Below are 25282 nucleotides of genomic sequence, written 5' to 3' on the forward strand. Positions count from 1 at the left end.
CTAGGGTTGGCGACGCACAGTCGAGATGGCTGAGGTGGCCGGAACTGCGATTGGAGTTATCTCCTTGGGCATTCAGGTCTGCCAGGGTCTCGTCTCCTACTATCAGGCCTACCGCGGTCAGGATGAGAAGATCCGCAACATTCTTTGCCATGTTGAAGGGCTCAGCGAAACTCTAGAGGTGGCTCACGCGTGTCTGACTAAAGCGAACCCTGCTCGATTTGTTGCGATATCTCAGGCTGTGAACAGCATAATTGCCTGTGCCGATGCCATCCATGGGCTCGAACAACTCCTTCAGAGATGTCGTCAAACCATTTCACCCACAGCAGCTGGACCAGAGCGCATCCAACTCGCACTCCGCAAGGCCGCGTTTCCCTTTCAACAAAGCACAATCCGAGACTTCTCAGAAACGGTCAAGGGCTTACAGGCCAATGTGTCGCTTGCCCTGCAGACTCTGCAACTGTAATGATCGCTTTTCTACATTGACCATCTCTTCAGTGCTTTTCGCGAGGAGTACTGACTGCTGGGCTTTTAGGGAAGCTAGCGGCCATCTCCTCAACGACACATCTGAGGTCCTCCTTCGCACGGTCTCAACCAGCCACGACATTTCTCGCATCAGCCATGAGCTGAATGATCTTTCTGAACAGCTGGGGGACAGCCATGGGATAATGAAAGATGTCGCAAGCGATACCAGTGCTGTTGCTCAAACACTGCGGCGGGAGCTTCCCCTCGTCTCCCGGAAAACATCACAGGTTACGTCCGAAATAGGCGGACTGCGCCTGTCGATGTCGTCGGTCGATCGGCAGTTAACTGTGCTAGGGCAAGAGGTCAATTCTGGCTTCTCTGGCCTCGAACAAAGGCTCGACAATCTTCCTGGGGCGTTTGAGCACCGAATTGTGGCAGTGATTGATTCTTACTTCGCAGAAAGGTGTTACTTGGGTGCCAAGTCGTCACTCTCTGCGGGGTACATAGTGAGGGTACTTGAGATTGGTTACTTACCAGCTAATGACGAGTGATAGGCAAAACAAGAGTCTCAGGTCCAGACGGAAATGCTTCGAAAACCGAGCCTGCTTCGATCTGTGGGCGATATCATCCGAGCCGAGGAACAGGAGCTGGAGAATGATTATTCAACTTGCAGCGAGTTTTCCAGGGACAACCATATTGCTGTGGTGCCGAGGCACGCAGTATTGCCTGCATGTTCTTGCAGGATCGGCAAATCATATCGATCTTGGACGCGGTCAACGAGGTTTTGGAACCTGTCTCGAGCGGATTCTGTCTCCCGTATCCACAAAACCGGATGTCCCCTGGCGTTCCAGACAACCACTGCGACCGTCTTAGCAGCAAAATATTCCTACAGAGACCGCTTCATATCACGGCTACTGTCGTTTTCTGTCTCGATCAGTTATGGAGCCGGCGGTTTGTCCATCAGTCCCTCTCTTACTTTTCGCGCAACAGTATCAGATTCGTCCCCAGCATTTTCTCTTTTGACCTGGGATTCATATCATGCCTTCAAGGAGGGATCAACGGGATCCTATTATGAATGGGTGGCTCAGGAGCTCCATCGTCTCTTCAGTCAGCTGAAAGCTTGCCCAACCGACGTGAATGAAAAGGGGCAGACTTTATTACATGTCAGTGAAAGGGAGAAGGCCATGGGTCATTGGCGACAGCTAATTTTCGATGTAGACCGTATTTTCAATGGGGTCACCTGACTACGTCGTGCATGGAGACAGTGTCTCATATCGGCGCCTAGTAAGTATGCTGAGTAGCTGGGGAGTCGAAAAAAATCATGAGGATCTGAACGGAAGGTAAGTGTTTGTCATGGAATGTTAGGTGCATGCTGAATGTAACTAGGAGACCCCTCGACATTCTAGTGGGACGGAGTGGCATGTTGAGTTATGAGAAGGAATTGGTGAACATGAGCGTCGAGTTCCTCCACCAAGGTCTTCACTTCTCGGAATCCTGGTGGTCCCACGGAGTCAAGGGTTATCTGGGTTGGGGCATACCCACCCAAAACATTGCCTTGTGGCTTCATGAATATCGCTGCCAAGAAGCTGTTATCGAAGGTATGAGCTTGGATTCCTGGCAGAGCACCGTGTTGATTGAAAGCAGACATGCAATGTGGGCCTCTTTGTCAGGCAATCCTTTTCAAGTCAGGAAAAGAAGTCGCCAAAATTCTCGACCATTCGCCCAGTACTGTCTGCGAAAGGACTCTGCTAGGTCAAACACCTTTGCATCTAGCAGCAATCTGGCCAGCCGGAATCAAGATGCTGCTGAACGCCGGGGCCTGCCAGCTACTCGATCAACGGGACAATGTTGGCTTTTCTCCTTTGGCTTATGCAACCCATGCCAAATGCTTGGAAGCGGTCCGGCTCTTGGTCGAAGCTGATTGTGCTCTCCATGTGCGGGGATCCTTCTCGCTTGCTGGCGACTTTCGTGTCGCATTTACCTCAGACATCTTGTTCGAAGCGACGCAGCGGAGCTCCTTTGAAATCGTGAAGTATCTTGTTGAAGCATTGTCAGACAGGCGGAAGCGTCTGGCCACCATCGCTCTCCAACATTTGCCATGCAAGGCTAGACAATTCTTGGACCTCTCTGGCGATACCGTCTTGGATGCTGATGCGTTGTTGGTGGCAGAGCTGCTTGCCAAACATGACGTTGCAGTACCGTCTAGCTTGCATGTTCCGGACGACTGGAAGACCATATACCACTTACTAGTGAATTTTCTTACAAGAATCGACCAAAGCATAACACTAAAGGGATGCGCAGAACTATTCTACAACGCCGGCTTCCGCGACGTTCATCGAGTTGACGATCGGAACAAGAGTCTGCTCATGATGAATATTCTAACCTATTTGGACACTAGCTCGCCCAAAGAGGTTGCACAGTTCTATCTCTGGCTCATCAGTAAAGGCTTGAGGTTGGACCACAAGTCACTTCGTCTGACGGAGCTAGGAGAACAAGTACCACACTTGCCGGCTGCACTGCACGTAAGCAGAGCTCTCATCGGGTGTATAGGGCGGCATCAGGTAGAAGCGAGTGATAGGTTGTCGGAAACGCCATGGCCAGAGAGGTTAGAGGATGAAGAAGTTTGTATCCTTCTAAGGATGCTAGTTGATGAGACCGTTACCGACGACTGCATCTGTGCTTGCTCGTTGCATGGCTGCTCTGCACTGACGGAGATCTTGAAAACAACTGGGAGCTGGGTCCACTGGCTTGAGAGCCACTACCCCGGAGTTGACAGGGGCGCTGCACGTCATATCCTCAACTATCTCATCAGATGGCTGGACAGGGCAAAGACAGACACGTGGGAAGGTTTCACCACCGACGTTATCCGGTTCATGACCTTCCAAAGGCTTCTTCTAACGCATACATGTTGTACCTGGACAGAAGGATATATCTTTGGCGATTTCGTCATCTTCAACGATGAAGATCGAGACAACATCCGTGAGGAGGAGTCAGAAGACCTGACCCAGCTCGAATCACTCATGGAAGAGTTTGAAGAAGCATTCAACGAGCTGAAGCTTCCTCTACCGGAGTTCCTTGAGCAATACTGGGAGCCGACGATGGCTGAAGTCATGCAACCAGGAGAAGTGGATGAAGACAGCGCAGCCAAGATTGCGGAACTGGGTGTCGTGCTGCAACCCATACAAACACCCAACCGTGGACCTACACTGCCAACCATCCGAAGATTCAGGCCGCGAGGGACCAAGGACTTGTCATCGTCTTCGGGCAGTGTGCAGACACCCACGACAAGCGGTCACAAACATCGGAGGCGCAATTCATGCTAACATACCGGCATACCGGCATAAGCGGCATTCAAAATCAATCTGACGATTCGTGCACAGCGATAGGGATATGGTCTCCATGCTCGAAGCGCCCCAAGTAAAGGTGAAATACATCCTGTCAGTCTACAAGTGCTACGGTCATGGATGGGCTCACGCGTGTCCCAGAGGTGGACAGGGGACCTAATAATGACGGACATGAAGTGCACGACCTTTCTTACCTGGTTATCCCGGACTCTTCATATTCAAAGCAAAGCAGATATTTCACGAATGAGCCTATCAATCAAGTTTTCCTTACTCCATACCACTTTTCAAGACTATGCTCATGCCCATGCTCATACTTCATGCATCCTGTAAAACCGAACCCAACGCGCCCCGCCATACCTCCTCATTGACCGAGTCCGTAACATGTATGTGCTGTGTCGGGTAACAAGCCCTTCGTGCCACGGACTCCCATCTCCAAGAGCGCGAAAGTAGATCCCAGCCCTCAATCAACCTCGATTGCAAGTATCGATCGAAATTTTCCGACTTCAAGAGTCGAGCATGACGAACACACGCGATCCAATTGAAGTCGCAGCAGGTGACATGGCCGGCAAGTATTGACCGAGCAAACTGAGTACTTGATATTTCACAGCATGTACTTCAATACCGAATATACCGCTCACTACATGTGTGCAGTCGATAGGTCACACAAGGGGGAGTCCGTGCGCAAGGGGACATACAATCGATTCCCACCAGGCGATGACGACAAGCTCGCGGATCCACCTACCGTTACTGTACCATACAATGTACACAAGCAGTCCTTGGCTGTCTTCTTGCGCATGAGACCGGACAGGTCCGTGGACCGTGGTTTCGACTGATACTGAGGTGAGGGCACGATACATGTTCTCACGTTTCACGTGTCAAACCCCCCGAGGGCCACATCTGGTGTTCTGTTCGCGTCAATGCATTGTCGAGGTTAGGGACACATAATCATGCTGTCGATAAGTGGTGTCGGCAACCGCAATCGCAATGACAGATCATGAGTTGTATATGCTAATCATGTATATGTCTGTGGGAGGACGTGAGGTACGTACTCGGAGTCGCGGATCAATCATTAATTGATGTTCTGTGCACAGGAATGATGGGTGCGGAACACGAAGTAGACGTAGAGGGACACGAAGCAAAGGTCGAAGGACACGAAGCAGAGGTAGAGGATTCTGCGGAACTAAATGAGTCGATCCATGTATCGAGATCCGAGTCCAAATACGAATCCTAGGTGTCACCAAAGGCTGACTCTGTGTGATCAAAGAAACAGGAAAGAAATATAACGCTGAATCACTGAGCACCGCAGTTGAGTGCTTCCTATGTACTTGGCTCAGTTTGCAGTGCCTCTAGGGCCGATCTCACCTTTTTACGGCTCGGAAATAACGTCAATGAAATCCCAACGTTACGCACATACGGTTGAGCTTACACGCTCCTATCCAATCCATGTCATGGCTGGCTGATAGCCTCTTAGGACGATGCCGGCATCGTTTTCCTCCAGGTTGAAAGCACCGTCTTGCCAGAGTTCCAGCGGTGTTGCACTACTTAACAGGCGTTGCCATTCCTCGGCGGCGAGGCTATGGTCGACGACCGTCGAATCGGCGCATTCTAGCAATGGCGAGGGATCAGGTAACTTGGCCATCAGGTAATCCATGCATGAACCTGGCATTGGCACATTCGGCGACTGAACGTCGAAATGCTGCTCCGTGGCACGGTTGACCATCAGCCAGGACTGAGTACTGGGTTCGTCTCGGGATGAATGGGACTCGCTGAGAGTCAATTGCGTGGTGACATGTCGGGCTTGGAGCGGAGTATCCGCGCTCGAGCTATCATCATCCATGGTCGTATCACCTGATAGACTGGCGGGCAGCGGTTGAGGGCTGCGTGCGATCGATGCGTTATGCGACCTTTGATTCCGACTGGGACTCTGCCTCGCCCGAGCTGCGTGCGTCATCGAAACCACAACACGGCTCAGCGAAGTTTCTAGGATGTCGTCAAGCATTCTCCGCTGTTCTAAGCCCAGGTTTAAGACGGAATTGTCGAGCTCGGAGTCAATGGTTGCTGCCAACACGCGAGGCGCCTCCCGCTCGAAATACTCCAGGAAATGCTGGATACATTCCTCCGAATAGTCGCCGACAAACGGAGATCGCGGTAGTTCAGACTGAGGGAAGAGGATGCGAAAAATAGTGAACCAGCTTTTGGTTCGCTCCTCGCGCGGGGTCCGGCGTTTGATTTCCGACATTTGGTCGGTGGTCATCTTCTCTTCGAAGGGCGAGGGCGACACAGTGCAGGATCTGGCTCTCGCGTGCTGATCCAGCGCCACCGCCGTGTCGAAAGACTGAAAGCAGCAAGAACAGTAGTGCAATGGTCTGCTGTGGACCCGATAGAGATGTTGCTTCAGGCGAGGTATTGTTGTCAGATAGCAGCTTGAGCATCCGCGGTATTGCAACTCAGTCGTGTTAAGTTCAGAATATCGCGCAGGGTCGAACTTGGAGAAAGGACATGCCAGTAGTTTTCCATCATCAGCCGCACCGTACTCACGGCGAGGATTGCGCTGTTTCCGCGGTCGTTTGTTGTTGTCGTCGTCTTTCTCATCATTGGTGTGAGACCGTTTCCTGCTCGAAATGGGACTGGATGGCATTGTTTGCGACGACTTGGAGCCAGAAGTCGAGCTGCTCTCCATACAAGAAGAACCAGGTGATCTGGTGTTGTGGCCCTGACCGCCCCTCGTGCGCAGCAGTAACGTGGTGTATGAACGTGCAAGTTGCTCAGCGACCGTGCTCTGTATGGCCCAACGCCGCGAATTCGATGGTGTCTCACTTTCGAGCTGAATATCGCCTGGGCCAGGTGTGGCCATGAATGAGAGCTCCCCTTCAGACTCGAACGCTTCGTCGGCTTCGAGTCCTGACTGGCGGCTGGTATCACTATCCGGCGTGCTCGGAGTCACTGCACGTGCCTGAACCGTCGAAACCGAATCAGAGCCCCTTGGAAAGCGATCTTCGGGGCATGAGGGCTGTAGGCTGGAAGAAAAGCTCTGGACACCTTCTACCACAACGTCCCTGATGCGCTTCTGCTCACCAGCATTGTCCTCCATAATCTTGGCGGTTGGCTGCTCAACAGACGCAGGTGAACATTTGGGGGAGATGTCTTGATCGCCATGATGACCATTCCCAGCAGACAGAGCAACACCTGTTTCCTGTGGCTCGGTAACCTCCTCGGCGTCTTGTGCCGTCGATGCTAAGTGCGGATTCAGAGGACAAGCTTTGGCCGGAAAAGGCAAACAAACGGCCGATCTTGTTTCGGGTTTTTGAAGCAAGCACCTCTGTCGCAAATGCTCCTTCCTTTCCCCATCAGTTACTGGGCCCGTGTTGAGGGTGCCGACGGTGCTCATGTCGGACTTTGCTGGGATGCTCCGATTGATATCCTTGTCCTTGATAAGGCCAGATTCCAAATCGAGAACACGAGGCGGCAAAAGCCTGCACATCTGTTTCGAATCATTAACGGTCTCGGGGGCTACTGGTGAATCGATAGAGGGACGTTCATGCGGCTGGTCCTCTCTCCAACGAGCGTGGTCTTCTGCGGCGCCGATTTCAATGGCTTCTGTCTTGCCCATGATCTCCAGGTCGAGCTCCGTAAAAAGACCGTCCTCCTCGAACAGCTTTACACGCACTTCTATGTCTTTGTGCATTGACATGTCGTCCTTGTGGAGCCTTCTGTCGCCATCGTAAACGCACAGCACTCTTTCTTTCATTGACGTCTTTTCCGCCGAGAGTCCCCAAGAGGCTGGGTAGTGCTTCCTTCTCTTCCGCTCTTTACCGACGAGCGGCACACCTCCTGTGAACCGTGTAAGGCCCTTCTTTGCCGGCCGACTGGGAGAACCAGTTGGTAACGCGCCCGCATCTAATTGGTGAGCACCGAGAATTTCCTGGACAGCGTTATCCCAGGCGGGGTCCGCGAGTATCACTGCATGTTTTCCAACTCCCAGGGTGCCGTTATCGTCGCTTTGCTGCTCCTGCACGGCGCGAAGTACGCAATTGTCGAGGTGGATATAGAACTCTTGAGGATTGGCGAAGCGTATACGACAAATCGAACATATTCCCGTCGCATCTCGGCAGTAGCTTGAGAGTTTTCTGCTGGTGTTAGCGAGCGACCGCCTCCTGCTATTCGGCGGGATCGGGTCGACTCCGTGCACCGATGTGAGATGTCTTTTGAAGACGTCGACACGGTTGAAAGTCTTGGCGCTTGTTGTCCCAGATCCAGGGCAAAATCCACAGTCCATTACTCCTATAAAGTGCGTCAAGGTGTGCCTATTCATATCATACTTCCGTGCAAAGCCTTTCTGGTGATAGTCGCAACTGATGACCGGGCACTTCTCCGGCCGCTCGGTTTGATGGGTCAGCATATGAGCTTTCATATCTTTAAAGACCTTGCCGCAATCTGGGTGCGGACATTTGCCTGCTTGTGAGGGGTAAGAACTTCTGGGAGACAGAGCGGGCGAGTGGGCGGAAGCAGGTCGATCCACATGTGCAGACGAAGTCAGCCATGAAAATGAAGACGGTGAGGACTCTCCGCGAGACGTTGAAGCATGTCGTCCAAGCGCACCTTTCTTTTCGAAGAAAGGCTGAGAGTCATGGCTTGCGACCTTGAAATTGTACCGGCCGAGGGACGAATGTTCAATGTTGAGTGGCGCCAGGTGGCAGAGATCTGGATGGAAATCGCCCTGATCTGTAGAGTGTGGTGCATATGAGTCTCTGAGAGCAGCTAAATAATCAAGAGCCATGTTGAAGTGTATCCTAATTCGTTGTCGCGCACTTTGACGAGCGAGAAATCTCCGGCCAGATGGGCTTCAAGCGCGTGCAGGGTAGAACATTATTTAAGAAGGCTGTACAACCGGTCAGTACCACGGTCCGGAGGATGACTTACCACTGGCATCATGCAGGAAAATCAATACGTATATCTATGCAGGAGGAAGGAAAGGCAAATGGTGGTTTGCAAAAGGCAGAAACGAATTGATCACAGCTGTGCATTCGCGCACTGCCACCCTCGTATCTGTGAAGCGGGTGTGATTGGCGGACAGCATCTCAGCACCCGCCAGTAGAATGCAGGAAACACGCCTCTGCGCGGTACAACCATACGAGGACGGAACAGACACAGCTATGGCCGAAGACGTGGTGTTGAGGGATGGACATTGTCTTGGTCTTTTGGTATAGTTATCATGGTGGAAGAGGTGAGTGAAGAGGCCTGTGAATCTGAGTCGCCAGTAGGGAGAGTGCAAGTCGAGACAACTTGTGTGTCACCGTCATTGACGTCAATTCGCTTCATTTCAGCCTTACCCGAGGATGTCCTGACTCTCGACCCTTTCGCAGGAGAGCCAAGACTCGACACATTTGCAAAAAGGATTCAAAGCGGCGGGTGAGAGAAGGGCGACCTCGAAATGAACACGAGGTAATTTCCGACTGTGGGCAGTGACGAGCCCCCGCCAAGTTTCAGGAAATTTGGCCCGCAATGACATGACAGCATGAAAAGGCCAATCAATTCTCGGTAATGTCCAAGGGTCTTGGCGCGTCGACGGCTGTCTTCCATGCCGCACAACCGGGTGCAAAACGGTCACCGTGGACACTGCTCAATATGACGTAACTCTTTGCATTTGACAGAGAACCTGACTGACTCAAACCTCACTGCGCGCAACATAACTACTGTAGGGACGGTGGTCAGTGTCGTGCGCAAACGGCAGCAGTTGACGGGGGCGGTCGCCGCAGCGCAACAGCTCCATCGAATCACAGTCGATAACTGGCGGTCCGGCCCATGAGCATCGGCCCAGCGCTGAGAGAGCCTAACATCAATTTCCAGCTAGCGGGTCCCGGATCCAGTATGCCAAAATGGGCCTGGTAAACACCAACAGACAACAACCGACCAGGGGCCGGCGACAGATCTCTCCAAGGGCAAGCCTCGCTTCAAGCCTTCCGAAACACCGTCTTCGCGAAGAACAAATCGTGGGGAGATTTGACTGGTGGATCACTTCTTGCCTGGAGAAGCGAGCGCAGGGCAAAGCTGCGTCGGCGGCCGTGATACTATTTACCGCCGTCTCGCGCCCATGTCTCTGCTGAATTGATCCTCCTTGCAAGCCATCTACTCCGTATCACTGACATTCTTTTGTGCTGGCACTGTGCGCCGCGACGTTCGTTACCAGTTTATGACACTCGCTTGACTTCCATTCTGCTCTTCATTTCCTACCAGCGACTTCAACTGTTGCCCGACCTTATTACCCATTCCAGCGAGATTTCGGCTTGACGCGATCGTCCGAACGAACATCAAGATGCGTTTCTTCACAGCCCTTGCAACCTTCGGGCTCCTCGCCTTCGCGACTGCCCAGAATGCGACCACTACGGAGACGAGCCTGAGCAGCGCCGGCTCGAGCAGCGCCGCTTCTTCCACCGCGTCTCTGAGCCCGCAAGTGATATGTCTGCAGTCATGTAGGTCAACAACGGAGAGATCAAGAGAACGAGAGGCTGACACAAGTTGCAACCAGGTGGTTCGGCGGACGTATGCTGCCAAGCCAAGTGTGTCGGCGTGCCATGCCCGTCCCAATCACAGGCGAATGCGACAACGGATTGTGCTGCTCAATGCCCGCAGGGCAATGGCACGGCAAGCGAGACGGAAGAATATGCGAACTGTCAAGCATCCTGCATCAGCTCCTACTTCCTGACCTCGTCTGCCACGGCAGCTCCCACTGGCACCCAAACGAGCGGTTCCGCCTCCGCCACCGCCACCTTCGGAGGCGGCGACTCGACTACGGACGGCTCAGCGACAGCGACCGGTAAGTGCACACAGGACTTGGTGGCATGAATGGGATGCTGACAACTCTGCAGAAGGTGGTTCCACCACTGGCGCGTCCACTACGGCCTCGGCATCAGGAGATTCTGGCAACGGTGCTGACAGCCTTCATGTTGGCAGCGTTGGGCTTGCATTCTTGGCACTGGTTGTAGCAGGAATGGCTCTGTAAGAGCCAGGCTATCCTGATCATTTCGATTCGAACCTTTGTCAGCCTTTTTTGGCTCCGCATTACCTTTGGAGCAAATTGCGATATGATTCCTGGAGGCGTTCGCGTTTATACCTATGTCAGCAGCCTGATGTCCTTGGAGGACAGAATCTTTTATTCGAATGTATGATGCTTCTATGGACCATTTCTCGGTTCTTTCTCTCGAAAGCTCAGCGGCACTCATGATTCTACTTGGTATCTGCTTGGGCCCATGAAGTCTTGGCCGCAATGTCTCTTTGGTATCCTGCACTTCCGCTCATCTCTGGCCACCAGCCAACGATTTCACCGTTCTCGTCCTCCAATGCTCTGAATTCCCAAAACGAACAAGCATGGCCAGCACAGACAGACCGTCTCCAGGCTTGTGCTCGACTTTTCATTGGGCAGCCTCGTTGACTGGGCCCGATGGTTGCTACGTCTTCCCTAGATTTGTGGTTTTTGAATGTAATTCGACATTGGAGAGAATACTTTCGAGTACACAGCTTGTCTACGATCTGTACTCCAGCTCCTGCTGTAGCTATCTTACTCGCACAATCGCCGCAGTCATGCCATCGCCCCAAATGTCGCATCTTCCTCCAAGCTCTTACATATGAGCGGCGAAGAATGTCCTAACAATTCTGTATCCTCGAAGATACTCCTCGTACGCGTGCAGGTCATTGAAGTCGGCACTAACGATGACGTTGGTTAGGAAGCGAACTCTGTTATCGCGAAGAACCTACCGCGATGTCATCCAACCATGCACTTGGTCACCGAACGTCTCCAAGTAGCTCTGCGGCGAAGCCTTCTTGAGGTTTGCGAACCACGCCTCGACATACTGGATTGGTCACAGTGTAAGTAGGAGCTCGACCATTCGCCTAAGAGAAGCAACGGTCGGGGGTCGCTTTACCTCGGGGTCTTCATCCTGGCTAGGCAAAACACAGAACGGAACGGTGACATGCTTTGTATCTTCCACGTCCATCAGACTGGGATGCGCCCCAGCAGCAGCACTGAATTTAGTCCCCTGGGTGGTCACCAAGGCAGCAATCTTCACACCCCAACAGAAGCCTAAAATCGACCAGGTCTTTATTTGCGGGTTGGCCTTTTGAAAAGCGTCAAACAGCGGTCCGATCATGGGGACAATCTTTTCCGGGTTGGCTGGTCCGGTCATGAAATCCACAACGGCCTTCATCTGCTTGGGTGTCTTTGGCGGGAAGTTTGCAAGATCTTGCGGATGGTCGCCCCAGAAGTCGGGCATGAAGACCTTGAACTCGCCCGCTCCATCGGGCAGCTCGGGATAGTCCCATGCCAGAATGTCGGCGCCTTTGATGGCTTGGACGTATAGACCGAAAACGTCGTACGCAAGAAATACGCCTCGGGTCGCCTGATCGCTGCCCGTGACATCTATGCCTTGTCAGAAGCCAAAGATTGGGCACCGATGCGAGGGTCCTTACAGGTCTTCAGGCCGTTGAAGTCTTCATATTTGCCCTTCTCTTCATACGTGTAACCACCTCGTAGCACAATTGGAGGTCGAGTGCAGCAGGCTTTGCTCTGGATGGTGAAACCCATGATGCTGGTTCTGAATATGGAAGCTTTGTGTGTGTGAAGAGGTGAAGGCTTGAGCGCGAAGTGAGTGACGAGAGAGTGCTTTGAAGCCCTAGCAGGACAGCCGTAGCTGGCACATTTATACCTATACCAAACCAGCCATGCCAGTGCAGAGCGATTGAGTACTGCTCAATGGACAATGCACACACCTCATCGGGCTGCTGTCCACTGTTCAGCAGTCCAGACCTCTTAGTCACTGGCATCCGGAGACATTGAGGACATCAGTGCCATCCAAGTGCACAGAGGCCACCCAACGACTGCACCAATTCCGTCGTCAGAAGAGGAGTGTCATTGTAGCGAGCCGTATGCGAACAGAGCCATCTGCAGGACACAATGTTCGTGGTGCATTGGCGCCATTAGTCACCCATGTTCCTACCCTATGCGGTGGTTGTGAGGTGATGGTGAGGTGAGTGTGAGGCGACTGTCCGGTTATGTGAAACTGATCGAGAACTACCACCACCACTACTCCGTCAAGAACAGTGGCCATTCCATATGAGAGAGTGAACAGGAAGCTCGGAGCTGGAGCTGTGCCACGATTCGTCGCTACCATTCCCGCTTTGGTCCCCAGCGTCGCCTCCATCCTGTCCCACCTCGACAACTTCAATGCGTCCTTCCCAACACGGTCTTCATGACCTTCGCTTTAGGTGAAAGTTACGCGAGTTCGCCGAATGCTCCAGAGCTTCTGAAAGCTTCTCGACGTTGGCGGACACTTGCACCCTTGTCGCAGCTCCATAAATGGATCCTGAGACGCTCGACGACGCGTGCTCGAGCCCTAGACTTGTATCTCCCCTTTTCAACAGCATTCAGTACCGTACGAACTCAACTTTCTCAGCATTACTAATGTGATATAGTGTCCTATTCCAGCATGCGCCCGCAGATGTCTAGCCAAATACCCCACTTACTTTCCAGGAGTGTCAGAAGTCCTCTTGTCTTCTCGCCGTCCCATTATGGCTCAGATGCTGGCCCGACTCCCGAAGCTGTGGATGACTAGATTCGAGCCCGGCGCATGCGCTGCAACTTTCTATCCACGGCCAATGGCCAAGATGTGACGGCAGAATCTTCACGTCCCAATCTTGTCTTCGGCCGTTGGACTCATCAGCGTCCTTCTTCATTCCTCTCCTCCCAACATCCGTTTCCCTGACTCTGCTTAGGCTAAGGGTTGGGAAATGCCCAGAAACACCAATTTCCTTCACTCAAGCGAACCGCTCCGGAACGATGACTCACTTGTCTTGCAGTCAAAGCATACGACTGGAGCACTGTCCTTCCTGCATCCTACACATGCAGTGTTCCGTCATCGAGTCCTCCGGACGACTGAGAAGTCACTTTCAACCAACGAGAGCGATGATTCCAAGGCAGCTCTGGAAGCGCACACAATAGCTTCCTCGAACGAACAACTCGCACATGACGTTCACTTCGCGTGGAGATCAAGGGACAATCGTAAGGGCCGTCATCTCCTCCAATACAAGCCGGCCGTCCAGGGGGACTCTACCTCGCCGCTATACATTGTACCGGAGAAGAGTGCAAGTGTCACCGAGACGTTGAAGGGGATCAAGTGCATGTTAACCTGCTTTCGCTACTGGGACATTTCGTACCTTGTGGCGATCACTTTCTTCATCGCCTCAGCTACCTGGATCCTGAACTCATTCTTCCTGTGGCTTCCGCTTGAGGTTCCTGAGAGCACATTCTCCGGAGAGATCGTCGTTGGTGGTGGAATATCTGCCTTCGTGGGTGCGACTTTGTTCCAGCTTGGCTCGATCCTTCTGATGATCGAAGCATTCAACGCCGAAAGAGTCGGCTGTTTCGGATGGCAGATCGAGAAACTTGTCTCCAAACAGAGCGAGCGGGACATGGTCCGCATATCTCCTAATCTCCAGCACTGTGTCCACCACCACAATGATAAATCAGGTATCGGAAAGGGACGCGGCGACGGCCAAGAATGGCAGTGGTTTCCCAGCTGGAACACCATCCGTTCCCATTGCTTAAGAGAGCTCGGCTTCCTTGCGAGCTTTGCCATGTTTTGTGGCACCACCATCTTCTGGATCAGCGGCTTTGTTGCCCTTCCAGGAGTCATTGACCACATGAGCCAGGGTACTCTGAACGGATTGTATTGGGTTCCGCAGATCGTCGGCTCACTAGGCTTCACCGTTAGTGGGTATGTTTGTGTGTGCCAGTGCTTCACTTTCAGCGCATCTTGCATGCAGGACACAAGGTTTCCTCGCTTCAATCTTGAATGGGCAATCCTCTAACGCACACGACCAACACGCAGTTTCTTGTACATGCTTGAGACACAGCCGAATTGGTTCACTCCTTCTCCACACGTCCTAGGATGGCACGTCGGCCTCTGGAATGGCATAGGCGGAATCGGTTTTGTTGTAAGTCACGACCGGCTGGCTGTCCGTCTAAATGCATTCCCTGTCCTGTCGCCCTCCCGGTATCCAGGGAATGTACGCTGACGGAGACCATTGCAGTTGTGCGGCTCCCTTGGCCCAGCGTACGGCAATTCTGGTGCACAGTACCAGTCCGCGCTGGCCAATTTCTGGGGCGGTTGGGCCTTCTTGATCGGAAGTACATTGCAGTGGTATGAAAGCTTGGACAAGAATCCCGTGGAGGAGCAGTAACACCGTACACAGTACATCCCCGGGCATGTCTGCGCAAGTTGATCACCATGTATAGGACAGATGGTACGAGTAGTCTCTCCCAGTAAGGTAGCGGTGAATAAGGAGTACTCATTACCGCATCTAATGTAGGCCAATGTCTAGACTCAGCACAGTAAAACTCACTTAGCTTCTTTCGTGCACTGTTTCGGTGGACCATTCTTGTCCGACCACTTGCCAGGAGTGTTGGTCGTATGCGGCGCTCCAATTATGGCCAGCGCCTATCTATTCGGGATACCAATACAATACCTTCCCGACTCGTATTCGGGTTGAATGCAAGATTTCGACCTTTCTACACCTGAAGCTCCCTCCTTCCGTCGCAGCGTATTGAAGACACGCAGTACTGGTACAGCCAAGAACCGCCGACGAACCGAGATCGGGAGCGCTCCTTCCCTTTCTGGGGCACTGAAAGACTGGACTTCGCAAGTGCACCACGTGTGTACCGAAGCTTCACGAGGCTAAGCCAGCACAAGATGACACTGGCCGGTGAAGCCGACGGGCAGCCGGGGACCCTATTATGTATGTATGGGAATCAGGGTCGACTTCTGCTGGGACAGTGCGATGGACGAAACCGATCTTCCGAGAAGATGATAAATTGCTTGGGCCTCTGGTCATCGCTGCTATTGGGACTGGGCATCTATTTTTATGACAGACCCTTTGCACAGTGGTCGTGATCGTCCTCGCGTGAGGAGGTTTAGGTAACAGATTGTAATATCTGCAAGGCGAACCCGGACCCCGAGTGCATGTGATTGATGCAGCGGGATGAGCAGAGAAAGAGGAGTCGAAGCCTTCTGTCGACTTGGACATTCCTAGCCGCCAGATGTCAAGATTGTCTCACAACGAGGCACTGCAAAGATTCCACCAGACGTGGCTCAAACAAAGCCGATCTTCCGGCGAACATCGGTTAATGCGGACGTCTTGCTTCTTTTGACACTCTCCCTTCATCACCTGCAGACCTCTCGTCAAGCACACGTTGGCAAAGCTTGCTGGAAGAGCCCCAAATTCTCACAGCTCGACCATTTCGGTAGCGCAAATCACTGCTGTCGCCCCTCCTGCACATTGGAATGAGAGGACGAACGGACTGAAGGACACATGTCGCTATGGTCTAGCCGGATTCGATCTCTGCTAAGCGGAAGCGGCTCAGCGGATAGTTCGGGGTCTTGGCAGGTGCCCGATTTCAGCAGCTTTCTGCCAAGAATGTGCCAAGACATCGTGTCGACGGCTTGGCCACTTGCTCCTGTTCGTCAGATTTACCGCGGACGAGCCACCAACAAACCAAAGCTCGTTCAGCCTGAGCCGATAGTGAACTCGGTTTGCCGACACGCTCTGCTGTTTGACTGTTCTTGATTAGCTGAAAGATACGTCCGCCTGACATTCGTATTGCACTCAGCACCGGAACCACATCCTCAGCCTAACACCGCGACGGCGTCGTCGACTGACACTCGGTACTGACAAATATATTGAGAGTATCTGGGGCTAATACGCCAGCAACATATCCCACCAAATACGAACATCTCTTACCGGTTTGTGCATGGTACCTGCTGCTGGTTTACTGGCACGACAGTCAACACGTCCTTCCTGCTTGGTCCTGGCTGCCTCAAATTCACTGACGACAGCAGAGTTGGGTCGCCTCTGAATCGTCCAAAGTGGCGGTCGGTTGGGCTGTTTCCACACCTGCATGATGTTGTTACGCAACTGATCGGCTTGCTCTGCAGGCCACGAGCGGATTTTGGAATTGTTTGCAGCTAAAACGAGGCTCGAGTCTGCCTTGGTCTTGGTGCTGCACGTCCCAGAGAGCTGGTCCGAAGCTGATGCCGTATCCGTTCGCTCAATCAGGCTGGCACGCTCTGAAATCTTGTGTCTGTCGCAATGCGCACGTTCGGGGGCTGGAATCTCGTACTCTTCATCTGGTTATGTTATTTGTACAACGTGCATCGAGAAGGGTGTCCTTCACACTGCCTCATGCGGCCAACACCAGAACCTCATCATACTGCTCACTCCGCGCGAGTCTCGGCCGGAACGAGTATATAAAACACTCAAGGCCTAATTCCAGCTTCCTTGTCCTTCACTCCTGACAGACTTACAACGACTTCGACTCCTTCGAATTCTCCCAGCAAGCTTCCCAACTAGCCCATTCCTTTCACGAGGCGCCTCTGTAACTGTCCAGCATTCAAGTACGTTGGTCTTTTCCCTCCAACACCGCGTCTTCTAGCCTGACGTGGCCACCTGCAGAATGAAGCTTTTGTCTACCTTTATTGTCACAGTCTCGTTGGTGGTCGGTCTTGCGGCCGCCATCCCACAGACCTCTTCGGGTGGCAGCGGCAGTGAAGACGAGATTCCGTGCCCCGCAGTCTATCCTTGCATCGACTGGTATATCATCCTCGAGTATTGCTCCAACACGACCGATCCGGCTGTCGCGACTGGCGAAAGTTTTACCGACACCGCCCCCATCAAGTGTGCCTGTGGTACCAAGGCTTTGGGTGATGAGTCTGGCCTCTATGCCGCGGCTGAATGTATTCTCTGCGACGATGAGTTGCCAGACGCCGATGCCACGGTAGCGGCTCAGTGGTTCTATACTTGCTACACCTTCGAGGAGTCGACCGCCACTGACGCACTGGACTGCTGGAACTCAGGCGGCACAGACTGCTCGGCCGTGCCTGAGAAGAGAAAGATGTCGAAGAGAGATCTGATGAAGCCGAATATGCTGAAGAGACTGAACAAGCCGAAAGTCCGGCTGTTCTAGATATCTGCCACTTCGGGAGCTGGCACAGTGATGACGGCGTATGCCATCACGAAGCGAGGAGGGAACGACATTTCCCACAAAGGGGAAAAAGTAGGCACAGACTGCAAAAAGGACCATGAACACGAACCAGCTCGGGCGCTTTGTTCAGTCAGTCGGTCGGACGGGGTATATCGACGCCATGTGCCTGACACATCGAATTACACATTCGTTATGTACACATATATAGTGCCGGATTAGTGCAAACGTACATCTTAATGGTAGTTGTTAGTTTTCATTTTCGCAGTGTTGCCTTCACTGTCGAGACTCAACAGCATCGTCAAGATCGAATCTCTATTGCTGTAATCTGTTTGAACCTTGTAGATCCAGCTGCCTTTAATAGGCTCGGGTACTATTCTCTCTGCTGTCCAGTCCAACACGGCTCGCGTGTTGGGAGGTTGCGGCTTGACGGCATGATGGTGGCTCGAGAGGAAGAGGAGATGTGGTGGGTGTTCGGATCCTGTGTGCGTCCACTACACGCTCTCTTATGATTCAATGAAGTGGACTTGCCGACAGGTGGAGGGTGTTACGGGACTACTGAGTAAGCCTCAAGATTGGTCGAACGAGCAGGATGATGAAAGGGCGAGAAGGGGATGAGGGCGTTCTGAACTTCCCTGGAATCGCCTTGTGCTGCGCCGTAGCAGTTGCACTTCCAGCAACAATGCCGAAACCAACGACACGTGGACACGCGTTCAGCTTTACGCGCGCTTTTCAACCTCACCTTCCACCTCATTCCAAGTCTCATCAATATTCATGGACAGTTGCAAGCCCAGCATGTGATGCAAAATGCGACGCTATGGACTTCCTAGATGATGAAGCAGAAGAGAGCTCGGATGTCCTGGTGCCGAGTTCGCAATCTGAGCGTATCCCTCGTTCGCGCAAACGCCGTCGGCTCGATCCTGATTTGAGCAACCCGTGTACACAAGAGAACGACTATGATTTGCCAGCACATCCAGAGGGCGAGGGCAAAGAGAACAAGAAGTCTAAATACGATGACCGCATCTACGTACCTGCTGGAGAAAGCCATCCCGACACCTTTGTTACCCAATTAACGCAGCAATACTCCAGTCCCTCACGGATCCGAGGTCCTCGATGGATGAAACCACGGAAAACCCCTTCACCATCACCTTCTCCTCTAAAGAGCTTGCCACCCACCTACGCGTCAAGTCGCCCCGCGCCTCAAGCTCTCCCAACCGACGATGAGTTTGATGTCGATGACACTGATGAGCTAGAGCTTTTAGCAGCCCTTGATGATGTCGATGCCGAACACCAGGGCTTGGCGGCGAACGACATCAATCTCCCTGCTAACGGAGATACCGGCGGAGGCTCTCATCAAAGCAAACCTACCCACGCTTTGGCTCCGCGTCAACAGTTGCAGAGATCTTCCTCTTTCCGACAAACCACCTTACACGGAATTCATACCACTCAACCGGAGCCACCTCGCACGCAAACGCAGTCCAGAGCCCATAATTGGCCTCTGGCGAACCGGAATGAACCTCCAACCCACCATGAGATCGACCGAAATGCAATGGGTACCTGGGTGTACCCCACCAACCTTGGCAGAATCCGGGACTATCAATACAATATCGTCCACAAGGGATTATTCCACAATGTCTTGGTCGCTCTGCCTACCGGCCTGGGGAAGACCTTTATAGCGGCAACAGTCATGCTGAACTGGTACCGTTGGACGAAGCATGCGCAGATAATCTTCGTTGCGCCAACGAAACCGCTGGTGTCACAACAGATTGATGCATGCTTCAACATTGCTGGTATCCCTCGATCACAGACTACCATGCTGACGGGCGAGGTTTCGCCAGCAATTCGAGCAGAAGAATGGCAAGAGAAACGAGTCTTCTTCATGACACCTCAAACTCTCGTAAACGACCTCAAACATGGCTATTGTGATCCGAAAAAGGTCGTTCTGGTTGTCGTCGACGAAGCACACAAGGCAACCGGCAGTTATGCATATGTCGAAGTCGTCAAGTTCCTGAGACGATTCAACTCTAGTTTTCGAGTTCTGGCTCTTACAGCAACGCCGGGCAAGGATGTCGAGACAGTGCAGGAAGTTATTGATGGTCTGGGGATCGCTAGAGTCGAGATCAGGACCGAGGACTCAATTGACATTCGTGATTTTGTCCACAACCGGAACGTCCAAACCGAGGTATTTGAGAATTCAGAGGAGATGACGATGGTGCTGGAGCTGTTGGCGGCCACTCTTCAACCGCTTTTGAACAAGTTGCACTCTCAAGGGGCTGCGTGGGGTAAGGATCCCACAAGGATCACGCTGTTCGGTCTAAAGATGTCCTGGGACAAGTGGCAGTCGTCCGAAGCAGGCCGCAGGGCCCCTCAGTCAGTCAAGGGCATGATCAAGGCAATCTCCACGGTTCTGATGAGCTTGGCTCATAACATCGAACTGTTGAAGTACCATGGTATTGGACCGTTCTACCACAAAATGAAAATGTTCGTTCAAGACGCCGGTAGTGGCAAGACAGCCAAACAAATCACCGACAACGAGAACTTCAAGAAGATGATGAATCGGCTGGCGTTGTGGATAAATGACCCCGACTTCGAGGGGCATCCGAAGCTGAGTTACCTGAAAAGGGTCGTGCTCAACCACTTCATGAACGCTGGCGAGGGCACTGCACGGACTGCTTCCGAGCCTACCAACACAAGAATCATGGTGTTTGCACATTATCGTGACAGTGCTGAGGAGATTGTGAGAGTCCTCAATCGCCACGGTCCAATGATCCGAGCTCATGTATTCGTCGGTCAATCCGGTTCGAAGGGTGGCTCAGAAGGTATGAACCAAAAGACACAGCTCGATATCATCCAGAAGTTCAAGGCAGGAGAGTACAACACTATTGTGGCAACATCGATCGGAGAAGAAGGTCTCGACATCGGAGAGGTCGACCTTATCGTATGCTATGATTGCTCCAAATCGCCTATTCGCATGCTTCAGCGCATGGGCCGTACGGGCCGCAAACGGGCTGGAAATATCGTGCTGCTCATGATGCGTGGCAAGGAAGAGCAGGATTTTGCACAATCCGAAGACAACTACCAAAAGATGCAGGCCAAGATCGCCAGTGGCAAGGAGTTCAATTTCCGCGACGAACTGTCTCCACGGATTGTGCCCAAAGAGATTGTGCCGGAGGTCGATAAGAGGGTCATTGAGATACCCACTGAGAACAGCCAGCCTGGCTCTGTCGAGCCGACACGGAGGAGGGCAAGAAATGCCAAAAAGCCGCCAAAGAAATTCCACATGCCGGATGGCGTCGAGACGGGCTTCGCTTTTCTGGGCAAGGGTGACAAAAAATCCAAAGCGAAGCAAAAGGGGACAATCACAACAAAGCCTGAGAGAATTGACGAACCGGCTTTGTTGCCTTCAGTGAACGAGCCACTATTGTCCGAGACGCAAGAGCGACAGCTTGAAGACCGTTATGTTCGACTAGCCGGGCCCGAGGACGAGTACATTCAGTTCGTCCGATTCGACGCTTATCCAGAGCAGCAACGCCGATTTGGAAGGACGTGCTCTGTCAAGCACTCGAAGAAGACCAAAACGTTGGTTAGGGCCTACAAAGCAATGAACATTCCCAACAGAGACTGGGAACGCCCAACAAAGTGTGAAGAGATCGAGGACGATGATCTCTGTCTGGACTCGGAAGCGAAGCCGACGACGTCAGCCAACAAGTCCTCTGCGAAAAAGATGAACACGAAGTCTCGCCTCCCGCTCGCCACGACGCCTGTATTTGAAGGCACTGAGGCTGAATCAGACAGTGAGGCCTCTCTGTCGAGGTCAAAAGCGAAGCTCAAATCTTTCAATTTCACTGGCCCCACTAGTGGCACTTTTCGAAGCAGCTCTGTAGGGCAATATGACGGCAATGACAGTTTCATCGATGACGACGATGAAGGTGTTGGGAGTTCACCAGGTTCTGTGCCGCGGAGGAAGTGCGGATCCCCAGGGGACGAAAGAGGGCTCGAAGATGATCTTTCCTCTCTGGCTTCTCTGCGGTCGCCGGTGTCGCCGATTTTGGCCACCGGAAGAGAGGCAAGCGTCACTAAACGCTTCTTCGTATCACAAGAGAGTATTGATTATGATGCCATGGACGATGAGTTGCCCGATCTCGAGGATTTGGTCTCGGACAAGAAGGCAAGGCGGGCTCGGGCTGATGAAGGTCACAATGACTCTTTGCCAGCTTCTCGAAATATACCGACAGCGAGAAGCGAGACGGAGGATACCCCGAAGCCAAATCCCAGGAGTAGGAAGAGGACCAGGAGGATATTCGATAGCGATGATGACGAATGAATGATATGGTTGGGCTGGCGGGTGTTGTCTTGGAAAGATCGGGTTCACGTAGCAGAACACACCAAATGCGGGCAACTTATAGAGACCGTTAAAAGGTGACGCCTACTCGTACAGTCCGACGATTTTAAAGGTGTGTCATCAAGTAACTCACAAGGCTTACTGTCTGTCGTCTGATGCCGGAGTCAGGAAGGAATTCAGGTAAGAGAATCAGCAGCTGAGCCAACTCGTCGACAGACGACGTGCTGTGCCAGGGAGTCTTCCGGCGATTGTCACATCCAGCTCGCTTGAGGTAGAAGGCATCTGCCGCCAACCTTCGCGGACTTTGGATCTTCCTGTTCATTTTTTCGCAATGCCACAGACGTGGTCCGTTACTACCTTGCGTGGTGTGCAGTCGTAGTTTCACCTACTAACTGAAGAGTTCTGTGTGTATAGCGTCCTGACTCGACGCTCTAGTCTGTCGCACTCGGTCTCATCTCCTCTCGATCTAAGATGACATCCTACCTGCGGGAGAAGGACATTGAGTCCGCTGTCTCTTTGCAATATTGATACTGCCAAGCCAGCCTTGTATCAGGACGATTGGCAAATGCTTATCAGCCAGTTCCATCACCGGCTCATCAACTTCAACCCTCCTCCTTCTACCACCACCACATTGATGAACTACATGTATCTGATCTGGGACCATGGGGCTTCAAGTTTGATTTCCATCATTGCCATCTTCGCCCTTGTCTGCGTGGCACAAGAGGAGCAACTTCCACTGATAAACTCTCAGCCTAAAGCCGCCCCAGTAGCAGTAGGTTTCACCACCCCATCCTTGCCGCTTCTCTCCCTCACAGTCAAGTCATTGAGACCAGCCATTTAGTGCCACACGCTGGCAACACGCTTCCCATCTCTTGTCACATTCCCTGCCGATAGACAGTACCAGTCTCAACAGGCCCGATACTGGGCTTCCAATCAGGCAGACTTCACGCCATCATGTCGCATATCGCCTACGACGAGCGAGGAAGTCGGCACTCTGGTGTCGCAGCTCGTTGAGTTCGGCGACGATGTGAAGTTTGCCATCTCGAGTGGCGGACATGCAACTGCATCTGGCGCCTCGAACGTCGATGACGGGATCACGCTGGATCTTTCTGCCCTGGATTCCATATCACTGGCTTCTGATCAGTCTTATGTGGATGTTGGGACTGGAACTCGTTGGCTCGATGTCTACCGGGTTCTTGATGCTTTTGGTCTAACGGTCACGGGCGGAAGAGCTGCATCGGTCGGCGTGGGCGGGTACCTGCTCGGTGGTATATAAGCACTCCTTCTCCTATAGCGGGACGCAACGCTGATAAGAGGCCGACCAAGGTGGCATCTCCCTATTCTCAAGCCTGTACGGCTGGGGCGCCGACTCTGTCGAGTCGATCGAGGTGAGATGTTCTGTCAGCCACCACTGACCTCAACTTTGTACTTACTCTTCCCTATCATTCCAGGTCGTCCTGGCAAACGGCACCCTCATTACCGCATCCGCGGCAATACACCCCGACCTCTTCACCTGCCTCAAAGGAGGGGCCAACAATTTCGGTATTGCCACCCGCTTCCGCATCAAGACCTTCCCGACTAATGGTCCTCTTCACGTCTCCCTCCTGCAGTATTCCCATGAGTACATCCCCACGGTGCTCCGTGCGCTCAGTGACCTCACGCAAAACGCCCACCTGGACCCCAACTCCGCGTCGGCGGACCTCTCTGTAGGCTTCGACACTACGCTAAACAACCCCGGGCAGAACAACACAGTGTACATGCTCATGCTGGCGCGATTAGTTCCGCCGGAGGAGAAACAAGTTGATACCACAGACGAGAACCTCCTTGTCCCACCACTATGGCAACGCTTTTTGGATATTCCAACTCTATCCACCTCGACATGGAGATCAACCATGAGTGACATTGCCGAGCTCGTGGAAATGAGTAATCCTTATGGGTACCGGTAGGTTTTGTGCCCTGTAGCTTTGACGGTTCATCAATGACGGCCGCTCCAGCGCCAGAAATACCCGATATGACGAGGTTGTAAGAGTGAAACTGATCACCGTCTGGCTTCTACAGAATCTACAAAACCACTATGACGGTGCGGAACGATCCCACGCTACTCGCGCAGATCACCGATCTCGTCAGGACGGCTCTGCAAGACGAGGCTTTCACACGCGGCGAAGCGGTTCTCCAAGCCGGGATGCTCGTCCAGCCTCTGACGCTGCCTCACTTGCGGTACGCGAGGAATCAAGCTCAGGCACACGGACAAGGACAAGCAGAAGCACAAGAAGTACAAGAAGGACGAGGGCACAGAAACCTCATGCTCCTGAATGAGGAGGACGAGGCTCTGATACGTAAGTCCATGTACGACGAGGTCGATGTCCTTGTTCCGTGCTCTGTGCTCCGCGTGCCCATGACAACATATGCTGATGTGTGGGCCTTTTCATCTTATGTCGATATTTTGCATCCCTCGTGGGACCCTTCTCTCCGTGTCTACCCAGCAAATACCGTACTGATCCCATACCCATCCTATCCCGCCCAAGCCCATTCAGTCATACCCATCCAACCTCATCACATCTAATCCTAATCTTGCCCCCTCGCTCGCTTAGTCAAGTCCACTCTACCCAAGACTCCTCCAATACATCGCCCTCATCAAATTACCTAACACAAGGAATCGTTCAGTACTCTCCCTCGAAATCCACTATCTCAACGAAACAAACACAGAACGGTACACCTCCCTACTGAACGACATTCTCTCCCGCGCCGAAGATCTAGCACGGTCCTCGAACAACGCCCTCCATCCGTTCCGGTACGGCAATTACGCGGCATCGGACCAGGACGTGTGGGCTATGCTTCGACACCGGTGCAAAGGAGACAACAAGGGAGGTAGTTATCGAATGGTGGACCTCGTAAGGGACGTGCAGAGGCGGTATGATCCCGGGGGAATCTGGGAGAGGATGCTGAGTGGGGGGTTTAGAATTGGGGTTACAAGGTAGGACTTGATCCATTGGCGTGGACTGGATAGCTGGGTAGATATCTGGCTAGCTAGTAGGTAGGTAAATAGATAGGTAGATGAATAGTGGGTAGATAAATAGGTGGGTAGGTAAAGAGGCAAGCAGAGAGGCC

The 25282-nt window shown here is 52.7% G+C and overlaps 9 protein-coding genes across 9 annotated transcripts; 7 read left to right on the plus strand and 2 right to left on the minus strand.

Moving 5' to 3' along the window:
* Positions 1–25: 25 nt before the first annotated feature.
* On the plus strand, positions 26–1697 carry G647_03567 (uncharacterized protein; the record flags this gene model as incomplete). The annotated part of the gene is made up of 3 exons (XM_008727912.1): positions 26–459; positions 533–968; positions 1017–1697. Coding segments are annotated over 3 exons (1551 nt in total), but the record flags the coding sequence as incomplete, so codon positions are not given.
* A 564-nt stretch (positions 1698–2261) lies between these two features.
* On the plus strand, positions 2262–3785 carry G647_03568 (uncharacterized protein; the record flags this gene model as incomplete). The annotated part of the gene is made up of 1 exon (XM_008727913.1): positions 2262–3785. One exon carries the CDS (start codon positions 2262–2264, stop codon positions 3783–3785), a length of 1524 nt encoding a protein of 507 aa, XP_008726135.1.
* Positions 3786–5238: 1453 nt separating this feature from the next.
* G647_03569 (uncharacterized protein) lies at positions 5239–8583 on the minus strand (the record flags this gene model as incomplete). The annotated part of the gene is made up of 1 exon (XM_008727914.1): positions 5239–8583. One exon carries the CDS (start codon positions 8581–8583, stop codon positions 5239–5241), a length of 3345 nt encoding a protein of 1114 aa, XP_008726136.1.
* Positions 8584–10119: 1536 nt separating this feature from the next.
* On the plus strand, positions 10120–10649 carry G647_03570 (uncharacterized protein; the record flags this gene model as incomplete). Its single annotated transcript, XM_008727915.1, has 2 exons — positions 10120–10276; positions 10333–10649. 2 exons carry the CDS (start codon positions 10120–10122, stop codon positions 10647–10649), a joined length of 474 nt encoding a protein of 157 aa, XP_008726137.1.
* A 773-nt stretch (positions 10650–11422) lies between these two features.
* Positions 11423–12384, minus strand: G647_03571 (uncharacterized protein; the record flags this gene model as incomplete). Its single annotated transcript, XM_008727916.1, has 4 exons — positions 11423–11507; positions 11559–11653; positions 11726–12219; positions 12270–12384. 4 exons carry the CDS (start codon positions 12382–12384, stop codon positions 11423–11425), a joined length of 789 nt encoding a protein of 262 aa, XP_008726138.1.
* Positions 12385–13586: 1202 nt separating this feature from the next.
* G647_03572 (uncharacterized protein) lies at positions 13587–15038 on the plus strand (the record flags this gene model as incomplete). The annotated part of the gene is made up of 3 exons (XM_008727917.1): positions 13587–14572; positions 14687–14792; positions 14889–15038. 3 exons carry the CDS (start codon positions 13587–13589, stop codon positions 15036–15038), a joined length of 1242 nt encoding a protein of 413 aa, XP_008726139.1.
* Positions 15039–17307: 2269 nt separating this feature from the next.
* Positions 17308–17817, plus strand: G647_03573 (uncharacterized protein; the record flags this gene model as incomplete). Its single annotated transcript, XM_008727918.1, has 1 exon — positions 17308–17817. One exon carries the CDS (start codon positions 17308–17310, stop codon positions 17815–17817), a length of 510 nt encoding a protein of 169 aa, XP_008726140.1.
* Positions 17818–18649: 832 nt separating this feature from the next.
* Positions 18650–22156, plus strand: G647_03574 (uncharacterized protein; the record flags this gene model as incomplete). The annotated part of the gene is made up of 2 exons (XM_008727919.1): positions 18650–21779; positions 21825–22156. 2 exons carry the CDS (start codon positions 18650–18652, stop codon positions 22154–22156), a joined length of 3462 nt encoding a protein of 1153 aa, XP_008726141.1.
* A 652-nt stretch (positions 22157–22808) lies between these two features.
* G647_03575 (uncharacterized protein) lies at positions 22809–24120 on the plus strand (the record flags this gene model as incomplete). The annotated part of the gene is made up of 4 exons (XM_008727920.1): positions 22809–22946; positions 23016–23442; positions 23501–23562; positions 23626–24120. The coding sequence occupies 4 exons, from the start codon at positions 22809–22811 to the stop codon at positions 24118–24120; spliced, it is 1122 nt and encodes a 373-aa protein (XP_008726142.1).
* Positions 24121–25282: the final 1162 nt, after the last annotated feature.

Source organism: Cladophialophora carrionii, assembly GCF_000365165.1.
Source record: "Cladophialophora carrionii CBS 160.54 unplaced genomic scaffold supercont1.3, whole genome shotgun sequence".
NCBI classification, from domain to species: Eukaryota; Fungi; Ascomycota; class Eurotiomycetes; order Chaetothyriales; family Herpotrichiellaceae; genus Cladophialophora; species Cladophialophora carrionii.